The 22,029-nt window shown below is 36.8% G+C and overlaps 1 protein-coding gene across 28 annotated transcripts in view; it reads left to right on the top strand.

The window, feature by feature from the left end:
* Nucleotides 1-17,102, top strand: part of kcnma1a (potassium large conductance calcium-activated channel, subfamily M, alpha member 1a) — a 140,880-nt gene extending 123,778 nt beyond the window's left edge. For 19 of the 28 annotated variants that reach the window (XM_034898499.1, XM_034898498.1, XM_034898518.1 and 16 more), the window contains 7 exons: nt 1,827-1,940; nt 4,993-5,123; nt 7,228-7,422; nt 7,877-7,995; nt 8,815-9,039; nt 10,123-10,151; nt 12,623-17,102. In XM_034898499.1, the coding sequence (XP_034754390.1) occupies nt 1,827-1,940; nt 4,993-5,123; nt 7,228-7,422; nt 7,877-7,995; nt 8,815-9,039; nt 10,123-10,151; nt 12,623-12,774 (965 nt within the window). In that variant the 3' untranslated portion in view covers nt 12,775-17,102. Of the gene's footprint in view, nt 1-1,826; nt 1,941-3,226; nt 3,311-4,992; nt 5,124-7,227; nt 7,423-7,876; nt 7,996-8,814; nt 9,040-10,122; nt 10,152-12,622 lie in introns of all 28 variants that reach the window. The other 9 variants (XM_034898522.1, XM_034898520.1, XM_034898519.1 and 6 more) reach the window with 3 other exon arrangements.
* Nucleotides 17,103-22,029: the final 4,927 nt, after the last annotated feature.

Below are 22,029 nucleotides of genomic sequence, written 5' to 3'. Positions count from 1 at the left end.
TGGAAACTGCAGCACTTTTTTAAGGGTAAAAATTTAGGCGAGAAAAACATATATTTTCAAGTGTTACTGAACAGGTTTAATTGCATAAAGAGATACAGCAATATTTTATCATAGACATAAAGTTTTCTGGTAATGCAGTACTCTGACTCCGTCTCAGGAAAATATACAACTCTCTGTTTGGAACTCAATGCAACTTTTGAGCTGTTTGTAACCTAAATGTAACAGGTTTGAAAGCAGCTCAGTAGCAGGCCTCATATATCGCTGTTTTTACCAAGAGTCACTGTACACGTAAAACGGAAGTGTTTCTTCTAGTGCTCTGTACTGTCTTCATTTTCACTATGATACAATAAGTGTAGTGTTTTAAAGGCTGTATCAAAAAAAACTTGCTGTCACTCTCCAGTGGAGTAAACATCATCCTTTATGGACATCGACAAAATAATGTTCCCACTGTCTGAGCTTGTGCTCCCTGAATGACTCAAAGTGTCAAACCGCTATTTCCAAGATCAATAATTGGTATAACAAGAGTTATGATTATACATGCTTCAGTTTGGTGTGCTTCCAACTGTGTACTAAAGTATTTGGTGTATTTCCTGTTGCAATGGGCTGGAAGATCTCTTTTGTAATGTAAGCAGCTCATTAAGTTTCTTCACAAGAAAGGCACATACACTCTCACATATACGTGGAGAATTTGTGATCCTTTTAAAACTTTGTGACCTGAATATTTTCCCTGCATTATTTTTCCCTGGTGGTGGCACTATAAGCTGGCATTTTGCTGTAGTCAGCTCTAAATGATGGATGTCAAAACACAGTTGATGCATTATGCATATAGCATTACAGATTTAAGGTGTTTACTTGTCACTTTGAGGAAATGCAAAAATGTGAAGTCATGTGAATTCATACATATTCTGTCACTTGCACTTGTATTTCATGGTCCCGAGCCACACCATTTCCGATAAAAGGTTTTCCGGATCCACTTCACCAATTTTATTGTAACAAAATGAACAACATATAAAATTTATGTCTGCAAGTTGATGGAGGGATGTGAATGCTAAATATGTCTTAGGTGACCCCTAAAAGCACAGTATCCTTATTGCAATTTTTAGCCAGGTGCCTTGTTTACTTAGCCTCTTCCTCCATCTTCCTCTTTTTTCTGTCAATCCACACATTTGAATGACACAGAAAGCGCACATTAACGACTTCATGCTGAGCTAGCTGACATGCACTTTGTATAATGGTATTGATATGGAGTTCCGGGTCATATCCTCGTGCTTACAATACATCTGCAGTAAAGACACGTTTGAGTCATGCAGGTTTTTGCTTGGATTGTGTTTTCCTTTACCTAGAAACAAAAAACATCATACAGTAGCCTACTGCCCATAATGCCAACATGCAGAAATATATACCAAAAAAAACAAAACATTTACGACCAGAATCGGACTTATTGTTTTACATATTGTTCCGTTTTATCACTTATTTTGCCATAGGAAATACATAATTTCTGAGAAACAGCATGTCGGATTTGCAGAAGGGTACCAAACAACAAGTCAGCTAAATAACATTAAAGCTAGCTCATGATATAATCGCAGCTAGCCTTGGCTAAAGAGGCAACTAAAATTGCTGTTATTTTGAAAAATATCCATTATAAAGAACTGACACATTAGTCCACAGTCAGTCATTCCACATAACTTAATGAAGCTGTTGCTAAATTCAATTATAATGAGGAAAGAAACCCAGCCTACCCCCTCCTTGAGCTAACTAGCTTAGCAGCTTTTGACTCTATTATTATCTTATTTGCTGATTTCTATAAATCTGTTTGTGGTGTTCAGGTTTCACGCCTCCTGGAATGGACAGGTCATCTCCAGACAGCAGTCCAGTACATGGCTTTGTGCGTCAGGCTTCTGTCACCACCGGATCCAACATCCCCATCATAACAGAGCTAGGTAAAGCTGTTTACACCTACCTCAAATGCAAATACTGCATGCCATACCCAATAACCTCAATTCAACTCATTGCTCATGGGCAGATGAAGACTCATAGTGCTAATTATCCAAAATGTAGACCTCATGCTGCTACCAAAAGTTCCAACTCATTCAAGGTTAAATGAACTTGGGGAATGTGTGATGTGGAATTTTTGTTCACTATCATGTCGCTGGTAGCTGTGCCCAACTCAAGTTTATATTTGTGAATGATTCCATCTGGATAGCTTTTTTTAAGTGGTGATAATTAGCTGCAAGGACTGGAAAAATATCTTTGCTCTAAGGACAATGGACAACTGTAACTTAAGGATATCAGACAGGCATTCTGATGACTATTGCTACATCTCCTGCAATTTGTCCACTAATGTACAAGAGAACCCTAGCCTGATTGAGTGAGAGAGAGATAGATGAAAAAAGGAAAGAGAGTGGAAAAAAAACTGCCTTGGTAGCAAAATTGGTTCATTTATTAATAACAATGGCAGTGGCTGTATTCCCACTGGTGGTGGGGACTCATGAAACTTTCAGATCTCTGAGGGGCCTTCTAAAGCACCAGAGACTGGCTACTCTGTCTCCCCTGACCCAATTAGGGAGCAATGGAGCATGAGGCCAGCTAAGAAAAGGCCGGAGAGAGAAAGGAGCTACCTAATGTTACTTGTAACCGGGCCAGCCATTACCTGCAGAGAGGCTCTCCCATTAGACTGCTGACCGCATACGTAATCATCAAAACTAGATGCTATCCATGTTCGAGCCGTTGGTTGCCTTCCTCGGCTCAAACTCTAGAAGCTCCAGTGTTATGTGCCAACAAGAGGGTGTATGCATGTCTTACTGGAACCACATACTGTAATTTCATTGTCATATGTTCAGTTTACAGCGCCATGAGCAGATTAAGGTCTAGTTGGAACATAAAAAACCAGCTGATCTGAGTTGCATGATCAATTTTGTTTGTGTGGCGTGTAAAGTAGGTGTGTTTATGGATAAGACTATGTTCATCCCTTTCACTGTCTTACCGTGAAATAATTTATTGTTGCTGTAGTGGAATAGCGGCGTGACAGCTCTGGCTTTGTATCTGCTATGCACTCTAATCCAGGGTGCTTTACTTTTAGATCCTGGACAACCATGAATGAATTGGAGTAAATCATTGGGTTGACACAAGTAGTCTGAGACAGCGAAATGCCTTTATTGCAGTCTTTGAAGCAGTTTCAATAACAACACCATTTCTCCCCTTCCCTGCACTGTCTCATCACCATTAGCTAAACCTGGCAAACTACTGCCATTGGTTTCACTCAGTCAGGAAAAAAAAAGTGGAACCAACATACAAATGATAACAGAGCTGGGTAAGCCAAGCCTTTGTCCTCTGCTGCCGTTGTTCCTCGCTCCACTGCTCAGCTCCTCATCAGCTTGTCTTGATTTATCTGGCTGCAGTCAAGGCCCTCACTGCTCCCATGGCTTCACTTTGAACACATTTTTAGTCTTCGTTCTGGTTGAAATTGACTGTCTTGTTTTGGCCCCTTTTTAATGATTCTTTTTTTTGTTTTGTTTTGGGGTATTTTTTTCTCCCTCCAGTTGCGTTTGCAGAGCATCGCTAGGCTTTTGATCATGCTCAGTCTGTCCTTGTGGCTGTTTTCATAGCAACACTCCCTGCTCTTCACCCCCCTTCCTCCTCCACACACACACACACACACACACACACACACACACACACACACACACACACACCAATTCACTCCTTTGGCCCAGGCCTGTTTGCATCAGCCCCTTGTCTCTTTGACTGACATTTCTGTTCCACAGCGCACAGGAAGCCTGGGAAGAAATCAGATTTCCAAAACAAAAAACTCAAGATCAAACCTTCTTTTAAGCTGTTTATTTATTTAAAAAAATTATTTTCCAGTTTCTTTTTTTTCTTCTCCAGACCATGTCTCTGAAGCTCAGATATCGGGGAAGTCAAACAAAAACTCGTTTTTGTCTGCCAGCTGCTGCTAGAAACACAATCGAAGATAAAAAGACAAGCACTTTACCGTCGGAAGAACTTTGTGTTTGTAAATCAGTTATCAACCAATTGTGCCATAACACAAACATTTGTTATTTCAGTTTGGGGTTGTTATCATTCACACTGCAATTTATTTCATTTAGCACACCTGATTTAATATTAATCATTAGATAAAAAAGTGTGTTGTCACCTGGCTTTAATTTGACTTTCAGGGAAAAGGTAAATATTTTAGATGTATTTCTATCAAGGTGATGATTTGATGTGCACATTTATCCTGGAAAACTCTGGGAAACAGCATGAATTTAAAAGTGCATGGTTTTCACATGTGACATATTAGCCATTGTTGAAGTCTCACTTTTTTACCTTATGTACTGGATCAAGACCAATACCTATATACAGGTCACACACAGTCACTGTCTCTTGAGAATGTATCTGTTTGTGTGTTTTACATTATATCAAGATGCAGTTCCTACTAAGGTGCTAATATCGAATACGTGATGATTATGATTTGTTCAGAATTGGGGACTTCTACAATGGTTATCACTGTATATGCAAATTTCTTTTTCTTAAGTTGTGGTTTGTCTTTATGTATCAAATGCACCCTGCATGTGATATACAGCAGATTTAATATTCAAAATGCTGAATATTTTCTCAAGTCAAAAACACCTTTTTCACTTACCAAACAAATTAAAGAGAAAATATTTAGATTACATTTAAACTGACTGAAAGGTAATTCAGTCAATAGTATTTAAGGCTAATACAAAAACACATCAATTGTTTGAAGAAGTGATTAAAATATGTGCAGAAGTTTAGAAGCAAAATATAATGTGCATCTAATGTTGCATTATATTCCAATCCCGGATCAATAGCCATATACCTATATAGATGTTTCTGTTACATTACCATGATATATTTACACATCTTTTTAAATGTAATAAACAAAGAACTTTCAGGTGTGTTGGTTTGTGTGTGTTTGGCCCATGCCTCTCCACAGTGCCTTTCTCTAACTCCCTCCCTCCTCTCTGTCAGTGAACGACTCAAACGTTCAGTTCCTGGACCAAGATGATGATGACGACCCAGACACAGAGCTGTACCTCACTCAGCCCTTCGCCTGCGGCACCGCCTTCGCTGTCAGTGTACTCGACTCCCTGATGAGCGCGGTGAGTTCTCAAAACACACTTTACCCTTGCTGCGTTGGAGTGCTTTTCAAAATCACTTTTCAAAATTATGCATTTTGAAAACCAATTTTGATTTTCTGTGTTTGGATCTTATAACAGAGTCATATTCCATATTTTAAAAAGATAAAGTTAAGAGGAGTTTCACATAGAGCACATAGGGATGCTGTGCCCACTGGGTAACAATTGCATGTTCTTGCACTGGTAGAAATATCAGGATGAGCAATTTTGAAGTTAGTCAGACTGAAAAATGGACCTGAGAAAACTTTAGGAGGTAGTGCCCCCAGAATGAACATTTTTGCTTTTTCTGTATTTGGTAGGGATGACTCTACAATTGTGTTATTTCACATTTAATTAGAAAACCATTTTCAAATACTGTAGTTTATGGTTACTAAAGAAAACAATTTCAGAGACATCAGTAGTTAACATTAAAGAGTAGCTAATCCTAGACTATGAGATGTAAGGCTATCCCTGTAGAGAAGAGAGGGTAACCTTAGCAAAGAATTTCAGTTGATGCACAATTTTGTCATTTTAAGTAGGCAGAAGTTGGTAAATGAAATGGTACAGTACCTTCATCCAACATGCCTACCAGCTCCAGTAACATCAGCATGGACATTGTTGGCATTGTCTTTCAACTAAAGTATTATGTATTCAACTTTTAAGAGCCTATTTAGATTTTTTAATAAAGTAAGTGTTGAAGTTTAATGTTATAGCGATGACACAAGATTAGCTGTAACAGGCTAAAGAAACATCCCCAACCCCCTCTCATGCCCAACTGTGGTTTTCCCTTTGGTGCTGTGATGGGTTAATTCCAGCAGCCCTCACAGTGAGTGAGGGGTTAGAGGGATGTGCAGAGCCGAGCTGAGCGGGGAGTAGAGCAGGCGTCAGCTGTAGTCTGGCACTGGTCAAAGGTGAAGCCAGCTAATGGACAGTGCTCATCCATCATGAGGCTCTGCAGGCCTGTCAGGGGCCTGGGGAGAGGAGCTGCCACTCTGGCCCGGTTGCCGAGTGACATCGGCTGTCTTCTCACACAGCAAAATCAGGTCCTGATCGGCTTGAAGAACAGGGGAACCCGAGATCCGCAGCGCGCAGTCAAATCGTTGTTTCAGAAGCGGACATCATACATTGTGTAGGTCAGCGTTCCCAGAGGAAAGAATATTTGAACTACCTGTTTTATTCAACATGATGTTCCTACATCTAGTATGGTTATCAATATGTCATTGTTTCAGTATCTTTCTCTAATTTGAAACATTTATGAACGTTACGCGGCTGTGGTTTAGGGGTAGAGCGGTTGCCTCCCAATCGGAAGGTTGGTGATTCGATCCCCGCCCCTGCAGTCATTGTCGAAGTGTCCTTGGGCAAGACACTGAACCCCGAGTTGCCCCCGGTGCTGCGCACCGGAGTGTGAATGTGTGTGAATGTTTATCTGATGAGCAGGTGGCACCTTGTACGGCAGCCCCGGCCACAGTGTATGAATGTGTGTGAATGGTGAATGTTTCCTGTAGATGTCAAAGCGCTTTGAGCAGTTGTTAAGACTGGAAAAGCGCTATATAAATACAGCACATTTACATTTACTCTGGAAAAAACAGAAAATGCAATTGTGTCACAACTATTGCTTCTGTTTAAAGATATCCAATAAAAACTTCACACAGCAAAGTCTTTGGATTATCCAAAGTAAGAGAAATGCAAAACTTAGAATTTTTTAGAACAAAATCACTGTTAGAAATACAACAAACACAATTCCGTTCCCATCTGTTTTAAATGGGAAATCTCAAAGGCAAAGTAGATCAAAACAATTTTCATGCCTACATACCACTCAAGGTAAACGAAAATAGTTTTGTTTGTAATTTGTGTTAACTGAGCCTTTAAAGCTACTGAACATATGGCATCACAAGAATGGTGCACAAGACAGTGAATTCTCATTGGTCTTTCCTGGTGTTTTTTCTCACCACCCAGTCAGTTCTATGTAGAGAAACAGGCTGAGAGTCTACATCATAGGGGCTGCACTTTCTTCCCATATCTGCCACATCCCTATATGTGACTGTTATGGCATCTGGTTATAGATATCCTTCCTCCCTCTTCTCCCCAGACATACTTTAACGATAACATCCTCACGCTGATTCGGACACTGGTCACAGGGGGAGCCACGCCAGAGCTGGAGGGCCTGTTGGCCGAAGAGAACGCCCTCCAAGGTGGTTACAGCACACCGCAAACACTGGCCAACAGAGACAGGTGTCGCGTCGCCCAGCTAGCCCTCTACGACGGGCCATTTGCCGACTTAGGGGTAAGTGGATGATAAAGCAAAGATGACACCTTTTGTCACTACCCAGCAGCACACATCTGGCCGCCCCCGCTCCTTGCGGCCCTTAATCCGATGTGAAGAACAGTGATCACGTAAAGCAGGCCTTAGTGGGTGGAGAGGGAAGAGGGCTTTAGAGAGAACAATGAATTCCAAGTTTAATTGGTTCCAACCTTGTTTATACAGGTTTTTGTTTTTGTTATTGTTATTTAGAACTTCCAATTCTGAAGTAATTTAGTTTTTTCTTGGATGAATTTTGGCACAATTTAAAAACATTGCTGATTGTTACAGTCAGTATTCGCTCCTAAGCAAAGTACCCTTAGCAATGCAGAACATTGAATTTTTACTCCAACTTTACAAAGAATGGCATTTATGGCCACTGATCCAGATCATCATGTTAACCACTCAATGATGGTGTCTTTGTTCTGTTGTTCATCAGGATGGCGGCTGCTACGGGGATTTATTCTGTAAAGCACTGAAGACGTACAACATGCTGTGTTTTGGAATCTACAGATTAAGAGACGCTCACCTCAATTGCCCCAGCCCGTGTACAAAACGGTATAATTTCTGCCTTTGACTTTTCACTTAATATTTAGGGTTATAGATAGAGTACTTTATTCATCCCAAAAGGGTCAATTGTGCAATGTAACAGTAGCTACTTCACATACATCACAAAGACAAATTAGGTAGGTGAGAAATGAAGCTTAATTATCACAATATTATAATAATATTACATTGCAATACAATTAAACTACAATAGACTGAAGATAGAACTGTAACATTAACTCTAACATGTAGGCTACACAATATAAACTGTACAATGATAATCATATTCTGTAAAATACTGCTAAGTACAGTAATAAAAAATGTTTATTAGTGAAAGTCAAGTAAATATTGCTCCAAGCTGTACAGTACTTACATTTTAGTACTTAATATTACTTAAGTATATTACTTGTTAAGCATGTCCTGTTAAATAAAACATACATGTCTCCATCTAAATGTATTCTTCATTTAATACACATGACCTCTTGTTAATCACATTCATTTTCATTATAATGCATACGTCTATGCAAAATTCCCACATTAATATGCATGTTTATATTTACATATCAAATTCTAATTTGTCTCTGTATATTAAGTGCATAAGTTCAACCTGTGGAATTTACACATCTTACATATTTAACTTAAAATGTATTAATTTAAAAGTGTTACCATACATTTATCAATATAGCTCCTGCCTTAAATGTGTATACACATTAAATATACATACATTTAAATAAATGCCTTTTTTTTCTTTGATGTATTGTTCACTATTTGCTGCTTCCCCACGACGATCATAAAATGTTTAATCTTGTCTAACATTTGTTTTCTGGGCAGGTATGTGATCACGAACCCACCATATGAGTTTGAGCTCGTGCCCACAGACCTGATTTTCTGCCTCATGCAGTTCGACCACAATGCAGGCCAGTCCCGGACAAACTTGTCCCACTCTTCCCACTCCTCCCATTCCTCCAGCAAAAAGAGCTCCTCTGTCCACTCCATCCCGCCCTCCAACCGGCAGAACCGTAACAGTAAGACCCGGGAGGCCCGCGACAAACAGAAGTATGTGCACTCAAGTGTTCTGTAGAGTTTTGTCTGCATGCTTAGAGTTTTATACCTGACCTGTGTTTTTAAGTTGTGTGTGTTTGTGTGCACACTGTCGACATATAGACTGATAAATACTATGTATTGTGAGCTGGTGGTTGTTTGTGTGATTTATGCTTTGCTGCCATGCTTAGTGTTACATAGTTCATTTACCTCATAATCAAGTGCATGTGGTATTCACTCTCACATCACAGCAATCATAACATGACATGAACAAAATGGTAAAGTGGCTTTGGGGAAAGCTTATTTATTGTAATCAAAGACTGTTGAGAGTCTTCTCTTACTTATTAGGTCTGTGACATTATAAACAATAAAACCTCTTGTTTGGATGGCACAGCCATTGTGTTTGGAAACAGCCAAACAAATTGACATAATATAACACAACACACATTCAGTATGTTGCTAGGTCTACCTGTTGAATCTGTCTTAATATTTAGTCATTTTGTGTTTAACTCTTAATATTTGTTTAGTAAGTAATTGTTGTTTGTTGGATATTTGAGGGCATTTACCTCACATGATCAGTATGCCTCGATCATGGATGTAATGTTTTGTGATTCACCTACTGTAGCTGAAATTAATTATAGAACATAGTGAACATTACTGCTACACTGTTTCTCATAAGATCACCCCTCATTAGCGGTGTTGATATTTTTTATACTGCTTTATTGCATGTCCCTCCTTCCTGTTATGTTTGTTATACAATTATAATATTATTTCAAATTTGGTGAAATATTTTGACCTACATGTTATTTACTCCTTATCTCCTCCCTCCCCCCCAAACAAATTTCATTTAGGAGAATAAAGTACATTTTTTAATCGTGACATATTCTAAAAGCATGCAGATTTGTTATGATTGTACTTAATACGTTTTTAAATGGTAGATGGTAAGCCCTCAATACATCTTAAAATTAAGATGTATGTTATTGCCTAAATACAGTAGTAGCGACAATAAGTACCTTAGGTAGACTAGTCATTTGTCAGTTGTGTATTGACTGTAAATACTACTCACTTACAGTAGATTACTTACCTCTCTTTCTGAAGTGCAACAAGGATGAATAGAATGGGCCAAGGTATGCAAGTTAACAATTCTGCATGACTTAGCAACCTTTACCTGGGGTACTGATCATAATGATGTCCTCTGTGGATATTGTTATGACGAGGGGAGTTTGTTTGATTTATCATGTTATTCAGATGTTATTGAAACCATGCCTCTGTTTAAGTTTTGCTTTCACCTAGAAAGCAAAATGTCTGCTGCTGCTCCTGCCCCCTCCCTGCCGTGATAAGGATCATCTCCACGTTGCATGAGGTTGAGACGAAACCCCCCTTTCTTTGTGCCTTTACCTCAGATTAATGATATGAGTTTTCTTTTCCTCCAGACAAATCCTTTTTCACATTATTTCTTTCCTTCATTTATCATGCCTTTTATGATTTATTTCAACTTTAGATGGTTTGCTTTGTGTGAGAGGTCTGTGTGTTTGCACATTGTTCCTTCTATTAAATGCTAATGATTGTAGCAGACTTTTAGATCTAATACTTGTGCTCTTGTCGAGTACAGTAGGTTATTATTGCACCATCATTTGCATAAATCACAGTAACATGTTGTCTGACTGCATACATCGAAATCATAGCTCACAATGTAGGTCAGATTGATTCAAATCCCCACTGGTGCAGCCAATTGCTTACTTCTTCGCAGAACTTTAAGAAAGTATGTCCAGCCCTGTGCCATTGGTCACGCCAAGAAAGTGGGAGGTGTGACCAATTTAAAGTCTAAATTGAAGGGGGATATGACTCTATGAAGTTACCTCCTTGTAAACCTGTGCACCTGATATGGTGGTTTGGGGCAACTTCACTAAGTTCACCATATCACCAACAGACTCTGGAGAGAGATGGCAGACATCTTGCTTCACCTCAGGCATTATTCTACACATCAAATGTCTGTGCTGTAACACATGGCCCTGCAGCATTAAGCATGCTGACACGCACGGGCCCGCACAAATGAATCTCTACACATGCAAGCATGCATGTACATAAACACTCATTCACACACACACACACACACACACAGTCACACACACACGCACACACACACACACACACACACACACACACACATTTTCACACAAGGTTTGCTCCAGATAGCAAAGTTAAAATTTAATATTACAACTTCACCGAAAAGGAAGTGACATCTTGAATGGCATTGCAGATGCCTGTAAAGTGCTAGGAGAGAGTTTACAAACTTCTGACAGCTGGCATACACCTTTCCATTTCCTCAGAAACATTGCTCTCATAGCCTACTTAAACATGAAGAGATTTCCCCTAAAACGACATATCCAAATCTTCCAAGTTTCTTCCATCACATAATGACTGTCAAAATGAGAGTAAAGCCTACTGTGAAATGTGACTGTTTTGGATATAGCTTAATGTGTAAATGATCAGTTAGCTTAAAGGGTAATCTTGTTCAAATTACGACATATTTTCTATTTTCATGTATTCAATTAAATGTATTTTTACAGGTTTTGAGATTATCATCTCGGAGATTATTTGCCTACATCCCAACATAATGGAAGTGAATGGAATTTTATTTGTGGAGTAAACAGTATTGAATGACATTAAGCAACTTTGCTTTCCAGAAACAATGTGTCTGCTAAAATATAGTAAGACAAAATGTGTTTGGGGCAAATAAACATGGATCACATTAACATCTAATGCACAGACTGTAAATACGTTATATGTAGTTTGCTAGCAACATATGCACCAACAGGCTTGTGTCATCTCAGAATTTACCTGGAACTTAAGCCCTTTGATTATTTTCCTCCATTTTATTTCTTTTTTGTTTGTTTCTATATATTACACACAGATATTAGTCATTTTTCATTTACTTGTGTGCATGTTTCTTCACCTCAATTTGTGCAACCCCAGTTGACTCAACTATTGTTTCTGTCATCCACTTGCGTCTTTGCATAAATTTATTGGCAATTGCACCACACAATTGCACCACATTTTCCTTCTCTTTGCACTTGGAAGAGAAATTAGTTTGGAAAATCCAAAGAACCAGCTTGAGAGCTTTTTTCATGACTATATCCTTGATAGAAAGCAGTTCCATTGAAAACTGGGGACACTGTTGCAATGAGCATCACAAAATAAATTTAATTTTCCTATGTTGTATCACGATTGCATCAGAAATCTCTCTCAAAATTGGCTAGATAGCAGGTTTTTTGTAATATGGGGGACCTGAACCTGTAACACTTAAGAACTGAACAAGACTCATAGAATGATATCTTTATCTAAAATGGACTATTCTGACAGATTACTTACACAACCGTACTTGATTACCCAATGCCACCATGTCAACACCATGACATTCAAATTGGCTCAGTGCACCAGAACAAAAGACTTACCTGGACATCAAGGTTTGATGCTAATAACAGAGAATGCCATGCCAATTTACCACTTAAACTGAGGCAGTATGGTTGAAAGTAATCCAACATTGCATACGTTTTTAAACTAACTCTGTCTTCTCTTCTTTCTCTCTCGTCTTCAGAAAAGAAATGGTTTACAGATGAACCAGACAATTCCTACCCACGGAATATCCAGATCAAGCCCATGAGCACTCACATGGCCAACCAAGTCAACCAATACAAATCCACTAGTAGTCTGATTCCACCAATCAGAGAAGTTGAAGATGAATGCTGAACACAGGGTTTTCATGCTGACTCACCAGGCATCTGTACACTCTTTCAAAAGAGATGGGAGATCACCCATGGAGGATGATGATGATGACGACAGGGATGTTGAAGACTGACACATTTCTCTTCACTCATTCTTCTAATCAAGGGTTGGACAGAAACCCAAACTAGAAGGGACCTCCCCTTGTTAATACCTTTAATGTTACTTCCATGCTCTTGGACATAGTTTTATTTATTAATGTATCCATAGTGATGTACATAGTGACAATCAAATAAGGATTGTACAGCCCCTTCTCCTTCGCACTTTTGGGATTTATTTTAAGCATTGAAAAAAAGAGTACTTCCTATAATTCTTTGCAATAGTGTACCTCTTTGTGTAACCAGACCCCAATGCTAATGTGACTGGTTATTGGAGGATAAGGGTTGCAGCGATAACATGTTCATATCATCTCCCAAAGATCCGCCCAGATGCGTCACGTCAAACCAGCTGGATTCATCAACTTCACATCCCCTGTCTTCTGTTCTATTTGCACTAAAACTGAACAAGTTTCTTTTGACAGAACAACTAGAACCATCAGATCTCCCTTCAACAAAATGTCTCTGAGGAGATGAAGGAAGGAAGGAAGGAAGGAAGGAAGGAAGGAAGGAAGGAAGGGGGAGAGAAGGCTGCTCAGCTTCGAAAGCATACTAGTCTTGTTCTTGGGTTGTTTTACATCATGTCATTGCTTAAGGTTTGCTACTCCTCTGTTGACTCATCATGTTGAGTGAGAGCATTCCACTCCTGCAGAACAAAATAATCTTTCATAACAGTAGTCTAAAAACGCAAAGATTGGTGCAGTGTTGGTGTATACTGGCTGAAAGAGAACCCTGTACCTGCTGTATGTATCTGCTGATACGTCAGATCATAAAGCCTGTGACTCTGTTTGAAGCGCCTATCGCATGAAACGTGCCTGAGGCCACTTCTATAACAGATACAGTGCGGTTGATCAACACAAACTACCCTTGTCCATCATGTATTCAGGAGCATTTACATTATGTGCACGCTTTGTGTGTGTGTGTGTGTGTGTGTGTGTGTGCGTGTGTGTGTTTGTGTGTGTGTTTGTGTGTGTGTGTGTTGCAGCCACTTGTCCTGATAAGTGGTCTCATCTCCTCTACCTTCAAAGGAACGGCATGTGGAATCTTTGCTCTACAAATGAAAGTCATGGTAGACAAAAAAGAGTAGACAAGTCTAGAGGGTTTGGATCTACAAACAAAATTATTATGTTGCATTAAAAATCAGACCAAAATCCCAAACTATGATTGAGCCAAGCTAACACGACTAGCAGCCGGTGTCCACCGTAACGCTTTGCCGTGATATCTGCGGCAGAATTTGGGAACACAAAAAGGGTGGTGTATTTTCTGAATGTTACGTCTGTTACAAAAAGTACATGTCTGAGGAAAGAAATGCCACATATTGCATAAAAGTGGGCTTCAATGGGTCCTCCTCTGATCAAAACAACTGCCTGGCACAGGGTTGGCACAGAGGCAGTAAAGAGCTTGGATGTTCTCTGTTGCCAATCCAGATGTCACACGCCTCAAAACTCTCAGGAGTTTAGCTGCTATGTTCGGTCCTCTCACATGAGGAAAGGCTCAAACATAGATGGGTGGAAATGCAACAATGCACACAGACTGCTAATAAGGATACTGCAGAGGAACCAGTGTTCTTTATGGTAGCCTGTGTGCAACAGGAGCGTGTGTTTTGCACGTTTAGGCACTGTTAGATCCAAATCCAGCTGGGTTAGTGATGGAGGACCGAGGCATTAGCCTTGTACTCCTAATACATGAACGTCATGCAAATATGTAGTGGGATTCATACATTTAAACGTAATTATTTTGTATCAATAAACATCATCAATTTGTATTTATTTTTCTAGACAAGAACCAAGTGAAAAGTATTACGGGAGATAAAAAGACTCAATAACATCTTTTACCTACATATCAAAGGATTTTGACTTGGACTATATCACCCTTCTGCGCCCTCTTTAACAACTGCATCACTCTGGAGCCAATAAAGCTTAGACTAGCTTGCATTTTGAAACCACTATCTTCAGCCTGGCAGCTCAGCTATAGAGACTGTTGGGTGCTTGTAGAAATAGATTAAGGCTCATCTGACTCCTCTAGATGCACAGATGAGCCACATCTACTAAATATTGGGTCTACTGCTAAGCATCCCGAGCTGCAAACATGCAGACAGAAAGATGGGTGAAAAGGAGTTATGGGACGGAAAATGGTGTGTTTACATGGAGAGCAGAACAGAGTGGTAATAAAAACGTGAAGATCATAGAGTCACTCTCTCTGTGTGCAGGCCAGAACTGAATAACCTTGATTAGTTCAGTTTGACCTAAATTAGGTCTCTAGTGTGGAGGAAGAGTGTGTATTTTACACCTATGCACAGTGTGCTGGTGTTTTCACAAGATCAGATTTCAAATATGACAGGGAGACACAGTAGTTCATTGCAGTGATTTTCTCTATAGGCTATAAAGAAAAATGAAGTTAAAATAATTTGAAATATGAAAAACATAATATTGTGCTAAATATGTAGGTGTAAATTCAACCCATAATAACATACACATTTCTTTTTCAAACAAAATTATCTGAGCTTCAATGTCCGTCTATTGGGTGTGTTTCAAATATACTGAAGCCTCATACACATTGTCCTGAAGTGAACTTTTGAACTGTGATTACATCATTGTCACACTTTGTAGCAAATAGATTTCTTTTCAGAAAATATGTGAGTAAAATGTATGTATAGTTGGGTTGGTAATGGCAACTTGCTAGCCTGAACATTAAGGAACTATTAATATTTGATAATGGCATTGACTTATTATACATAGAATCGACAAACTGATTGTTATGTTGAAAAAAAAGACACATGTTTATCTTGAAAATGAAATATCCTGGTTTCTTGTGGGAGAATATTAAGTAGACAAGCGGAATTTGATCTGGTTTATCAGCCATTAGAAAGAAGAAGGTAGCACCAATTCAGCAGAGGTTATCAAAAGAGAGAACATCCTTAATTCCCCTGTTTTTATTTCTTTGTGTTATTACAGGGTTTACATTCCATTTTGTCAGCTTGTCATCTGTCACAATCTGTCACAACTGCTTCTTATTTTTTTACAGAGTATTTTGTTAGGGTACTTAAACATAGCATTGTTCAGAAATAAAACGGTACATGCTGCAAATTGGCATTAACATAAACTCACAAAGTTATGCACCATTTGTTTCCTTATGCTTGATTACTGTGCTTTTTCTACCTGAACCCTCATTGTGCTACTCATTCAGGCTACTCAAACAATGGACTGAGCTTTCTTTCCTTCCTACACCTTGTCATATGTCTGTTAGATGTTTTAGGTCTTTGCATTGTATACCTCTAAAGTTTTTTAGAGTGTTTTTTGAAGTGCCATGACGAATTTAGTTAAGCAAGCATCCTTCAGTCATTCTGGGACACAAGCTCGCTTTGAGGGAGCTGAGTCCAAGTGTTTTCCACCATGAGAGCGGTGTAATGTACTGGCATGGAGAACATCCAAGCCATCAATGCCTCCATGCCAGTATAGTGCCAGGCAATGCAGAAGGTCAAGAGGAGGGCCCACATTAAGTCCCACTATAGCGAAAAGTGGCATTCAGGAGGCCTGAGAGACAGCCGGGGCAGATGGAAGCCCCGGTCATCATACCACACATTTGGATGACTGAAAGATGCACATAGAGGCACATGCCTGTAACATCAGATGTGTTGTTGTCTACTGAACAAAACAAAGACTATGATGCGTCATACGTAACTGTTACAGTATGTTGCATTATTTTTGTTAGTCTATTTTTTGCTGTAAACGATGGATATAATAACTTATTTGCTGGGAATTGTACTAGATATAATAGAACATATAACACTTATGGGGATGGGCGGTGGGTCTCAAGTCTTAACAATACATTAAAATTGCAATCAGCAATTTTTTTGTTTAAAAAAAGAAGAAAAGTTGCAATTTTTGCTTATTACTTTTGGCTGCCTATCAGTTCAGGAAGAATTCAGGACATTGTTTTTGCGTATCAAAGATAGGATTTGTTGGCATATCGTCATTGCAGCAAACAGGAGTTTGACATAGCAGTCTAATAGTTTGGATGTGTTCTAGATATGATGGATAAATTGATTATTTGATGGTGCTGAGTTGATCTACCTGACTCTGTCAAATATAATCTGCTGATAAATACACTGTCTTGTACAAAAAGGTTGTACATAGATTGTACATGGTTTCTTTTTGTATTTTCTCAAATTAAAATGGATGTATTTGTGTTCTAAACCTGGAAACTCTCCTCTTTTTTATTTATTTTACTACTACTTGTACTCTCTTAAGCACTTTTTATGCCTGAGACTAAGAACATATACTCAATAACCTTACTTAGGTATTACACAGTCCTTGTTCTTTAGCATTTCTAATTTATGCTACCATTTTAGAGGGAAATATAATTAAGTTAAGACAAACACGTTTATTTTAGATCTATTTATTGTTATTATTATTATTTATGCTGGTTCCTTTACAGATTAAGAGTCATAATGTATTTTGTCATAATTAAATGTTACAATAAAGTAATACATGTCAAATTATAGTACTGTATGTCATACAAATGTCATAGTAGTGTCATGAATAATTTTTGTCATAAGAAATCATAATATTGTATGTCATGAAAAGTCATACAATTGTCATAGCACAGTATGTCATAAATAATGTCAAAAAAGAATGAGTAAACAAAATGTCATTCTGTGTGTACAAAAATTAATAATAGTCATAATATACAGTAGTATACCCTAAAGAAATTCATTAAAAATTTCATAGTACTATATAGTGTTTCATATATAAGTAATAGTATAGTATGTTATAAAACAAGTCAGAACAAAATCATAGTTTTGTATGACAATAATATGTACAAAAAGGTCATAGTAAAGTATGTCACCAAAAATGTCATATAAAGTCATATGTCACAAAAACCACAAGTCATAGTATAGTATAGTATCTCACTAAAAAGTATAAAAAGTATTTCACAAAAAGTCAGAGTAAATTAATAGTATAGTGAGTGACAAAGTCATCAAACAAAAGAGGATAGTATTTCAAAAAGTCATAGAATGCTGTCTCACAAAAAGTTCTCAAATAGTACTATAGGATGTCAAACAAGTCATAAAAATTTAGTCACAAAAAGTCATAGTATTGAATGTAAAAAAGTCTTTCAAAAGGTATAGTACAGTATACAACATGAATGTCAAAACTCATAGAATAGTATGTCACAAAATTGTTATAGTTTAGTACGTCACTAAAATATATAAAATAGCATAGTATTTCACCAAAAAAAATAAAAAAGTCATAGAATAGTATGTCACAAAAAAGCATCAAAAAAGTAAGAGGATAGTATGTCCAAAAACGTCATGATGAAAAAGGTCCTTAAAATGTCATAGTATAGAATGTCGAACAATATAATAAAAATCATGTCACAAAAAGTCATAAAAAGATCATAGTACGTCAAAAACAAACTACATTGTGTAAGAATTTCTCGCATCTAGCATTGAGATCATATAGCACAATCAATTTTCTCTTGCCACACAGTTCAAAGTACATACTGCTGTTACGGTAGCTGTCACGCTTCAAATACCAAAATTGTACAAAAGGCCATCTTTTAAAAGTCAATAACGCAAAAGGTGGAGCAGTGTATCCTGTATGTCCCTTACCGGCTGTGGTATTTCAAGATGGCGCATGACTATGGTGAGTCTACCCCAGTTCACACAAGCGCAAATCTAAAATTTCAAGCCAATAGAAATACTTGAAATTGATGGTTGTGGTCAACATTTACAAAAAAATGACAAGTTTTGGAACGGGCAACAAAGATTTACAAACGTTACATAACGTAGCTTCAAAAACATAGTATAGTAGAGTATGTTGCAAAAATGTCATAAATAGTCATAGTAAATTACGTCACAAAAAATGTCAAAAGAAGTCATAGTATAGTATGTCACAAAAACTATTAAAAAGTCACAGTATAGTATGTCATAAAAAGTAATAAAAAGTCATAGTGTAGTATTTCACGAAATTCATAAAAAAGAAAAAAAAATAGTATTGTATGTCAAAAAGTCTTAGAATAGTCTGTCACAAAAAGCCATAGCATAGTATAGTATGTTGCAAAAAATGTTCTAAAACTTCCTTCCTTCAAAAAACAAAAAATTCAGGAAAAAGTTTTATGTCACAAAAAAATAAAAAAAAATAATGGTATAGTATGTCACAAAGTATAAAAAGTCACAGTACAGTATTTCACAAAAATTGTAAAAAACTAAGAGGATAGTATTACAAAAAAGTAATTAGTATAGTGTATCACAAAAAGGTCTTAAAAAAGTTATGGTATAGTATGTCAAACAATGTCATAAAACTTACAAAAATTGTCACAAAAAGTCATAAAAATGTCATAGTATGTCCAAAAAATCTTTAAAAACGTATAGTACAGCATGTCACAAAAAAGTCATAGTCATTGTGAATGATGTCACAAAAATTCATAAAATGTCTTTCAAAAAAGGGTATTGAATAGTCATAGTATAGTCCATCACAAAAAAGTCATAGTATAATCCGTCAGAAAGGTTCTTAAGGTTCTAAAAAAGTCATATGTCACAAAAACCTAAAAGAAATCATAGTATATTATATCACCAAACATCGTAAAAAATCATACACAAAACGCATAGTATAGTGTGTCACAAAAAATCATAGTATAGTATAGTAAGCCACTAAAAAAGTATAAAAGTCGTAGTATAGTATTTCCCCAAAAAATAATAAAATGGTCATAAAATAGTATGTCACAAAAAAGTCATAAGGACAGTATCACAGAAAAGTTCATTGTAAATTGTGTCACAAAAAGTCCTAAAAAAGTCAGAGTGTGTCAAAAAAGCATTTAAAAAGGTAAAGTATAGTAAAGTAAGTCACAAAAATGTCAGAAGAAATCATAGTAAAGTATGTCCCAAAAAAATGTGTACATTATACACATGACAGTATGTCATAAAAAGTAATAAAAGTAATAAAAAATGTCATGGTATAGTATGTCAAAAAAGTCTTTAAAAAGGTATAGTATAGTATAGTATAATATAATATAAAATAATACAATATTGTATAGTATAGTATAGCATAGTATAGTGGGTGCCTGCATAGCTCAGTCTGTAGAGTGGGCGTCCATATATTGAGGTTTACTCCTCAACGCAGTGGGCCGGGGTACGACTCCAACCTGCAGCCTGCATGTCGTTCCCCCTCCCTCTACCCTTTCATCTCTTCAGCTGTACTGTCAACAAAGTCAAAAAACACCTAAAAAGGCCCCAAAAATAATCTTAAAAAAGTCATAGTATAGTATCTCACAAAAAATGTCATAACAAATCATAGTATAGTATGTCACAAAAAAGTCATAAAAACAAAGTGTAACATGTCACATAAAAAGTCATAGTAAGCAACACAAAAATCATAAAAACATCATAGTTTAGTGTGGCACAAAAAGTCATAAAAGTCATAGTAAGCCACAAAAAAATTCATAAAAAAGTCATAGTATAGTATATCACAACAAATCATAGTATAGTATGTCACAAAAAAGTCATAAAAACAAAGTGTAACATGTCACATAAAAAGTCATAGTAAGCAACATAAAAAGTCATAAAAACATCATAGTTTAGTGTGGCACAAAAAGTCATAAAAGTCATAGTAAGCCACAAAAAGATTCATAAAAAAGTCATAGTATAGTATATCACAACAAATCATAGTGCAGTCTCACAAAAAGTAATTAAAATGCATAGTCTAGTATGTCACAAAAAAGTCAGGAAAAAGACTTAATATAGTACAAATAAAAGATTGTCAGAGTATAGTATGTCCCTAAAAAGTCATAAAAAGTCATATTATAAAATGTCACAAAAAATGTCGCAACAAATTATAATGTAGGTTTTCACATAAAAGTCATAAAAACTAAATGTAATATGTCACAAAAAAATCCTATAAAGTCATAGTAAGCCACAAAAAATTCATACAAACGTCATAGTTTAGTATGTCACAAAAAACTCATAGTGTAGTTCATCACAAAAAAATCACACAAAGTCATAGTAAGCCACAAAAAATTCATAAAAACCTCAAACTTTAGCATCTCACAAAAAAGTAAAAACAAGTCTTAGTATAGTATGTCACAAAAAAGTTTAAAAAAACTCATAGTATAGTGAAGTATGTCTCAAAAAGTCATAAAAAAGTCATAGTATGGTATGTCACAAAAAAGTCAGGAAAAAGACATAACATAGTATGTCACAAAATATTGAACAAAAGTCATGGTATAGTGCGTCACTAAAAAGTAATAAAAAAGTCATAGTATAGTACTTCACAAAAAATGTCATAATAAATCATAATGTAGTATGTCACAAAAAAGTCACAAGTACAAAATGTAATATGTCATAAAAAATCATAAAAAGTCATAGTAAGCCACAAAAAATCATAGTTTGTAGTATGTCACAAAAGGTCGTAGTACAGTACGTCACAGACAAATCATACTGAGTCATAGTAAGCCACAAAAAGTCATAAAAAGTCATTGTATAGCATGTCACAAAAATGTCATCGAAAAGTATCTCACAAAAAAGTTATGAAAAAGTCATAGTATAATATGTCACAAACAAATGTCGTAAAAAAGTCATTGTATTGTATGTTACAAAAATATAGAATATAGAATGTCACATAAATGTCATGAAAAAATAATAGGATAGTATGTCACAATAACGTCATAAAAAGTCGAAGTATGCCACAAAAAAGTCATTTTTTATTACATGAATCAGATGAAAGTAATTGAATCTAGTAATCAAGCAGCAGTCAGTCGGTCGGTAAGTCGGTGAGCTTCTAATTGTTGTTACTCAAAGATGTCAAATCAATCAATCAATCAATCAATCAATCAATCAATCAATCAATCAATCAATCAATCACTTTTATTTGTCACATGAATTTGTACAAGGCCCTATTGCAGTGAAATGCAATCTCGGTAGCTTCTTCAAAATGTAACATACAGAAAAAGAGTCACCAGGTTGAACAGGATTCAGGATTCCATAAATAGACTACACAGAGTCCCACCATGCACCTACACAAGATGAAATGAAACTCTTTGGACAAACATGAAAATTAAAAACAAGCTCCACATTTTACAATAATGACTCAGAAACATACTTTTTCATACTTTTTAGGGGACTTAATTG

This window comes from Etheostoma cragini, chromosome 17 (assembly GCF_013103735.1).
Source record: "Etheostoma cragini isolate CJK2018 chromosome 17, CSU_Ecrag_1.0, whole genome shotgun sequence".
Taxonomy (NCBI): Eukaryota; Metazoa; Chordata; class Actinopteri; order Perciformes; family Percidae; genus Etheostoma; species Etheostoma cragini.
The sequence above is the reverse complement of the archived record's forward strand: the minus strand, read 5'-3'. Positions and strand labels throughout refer to the sequence as shown.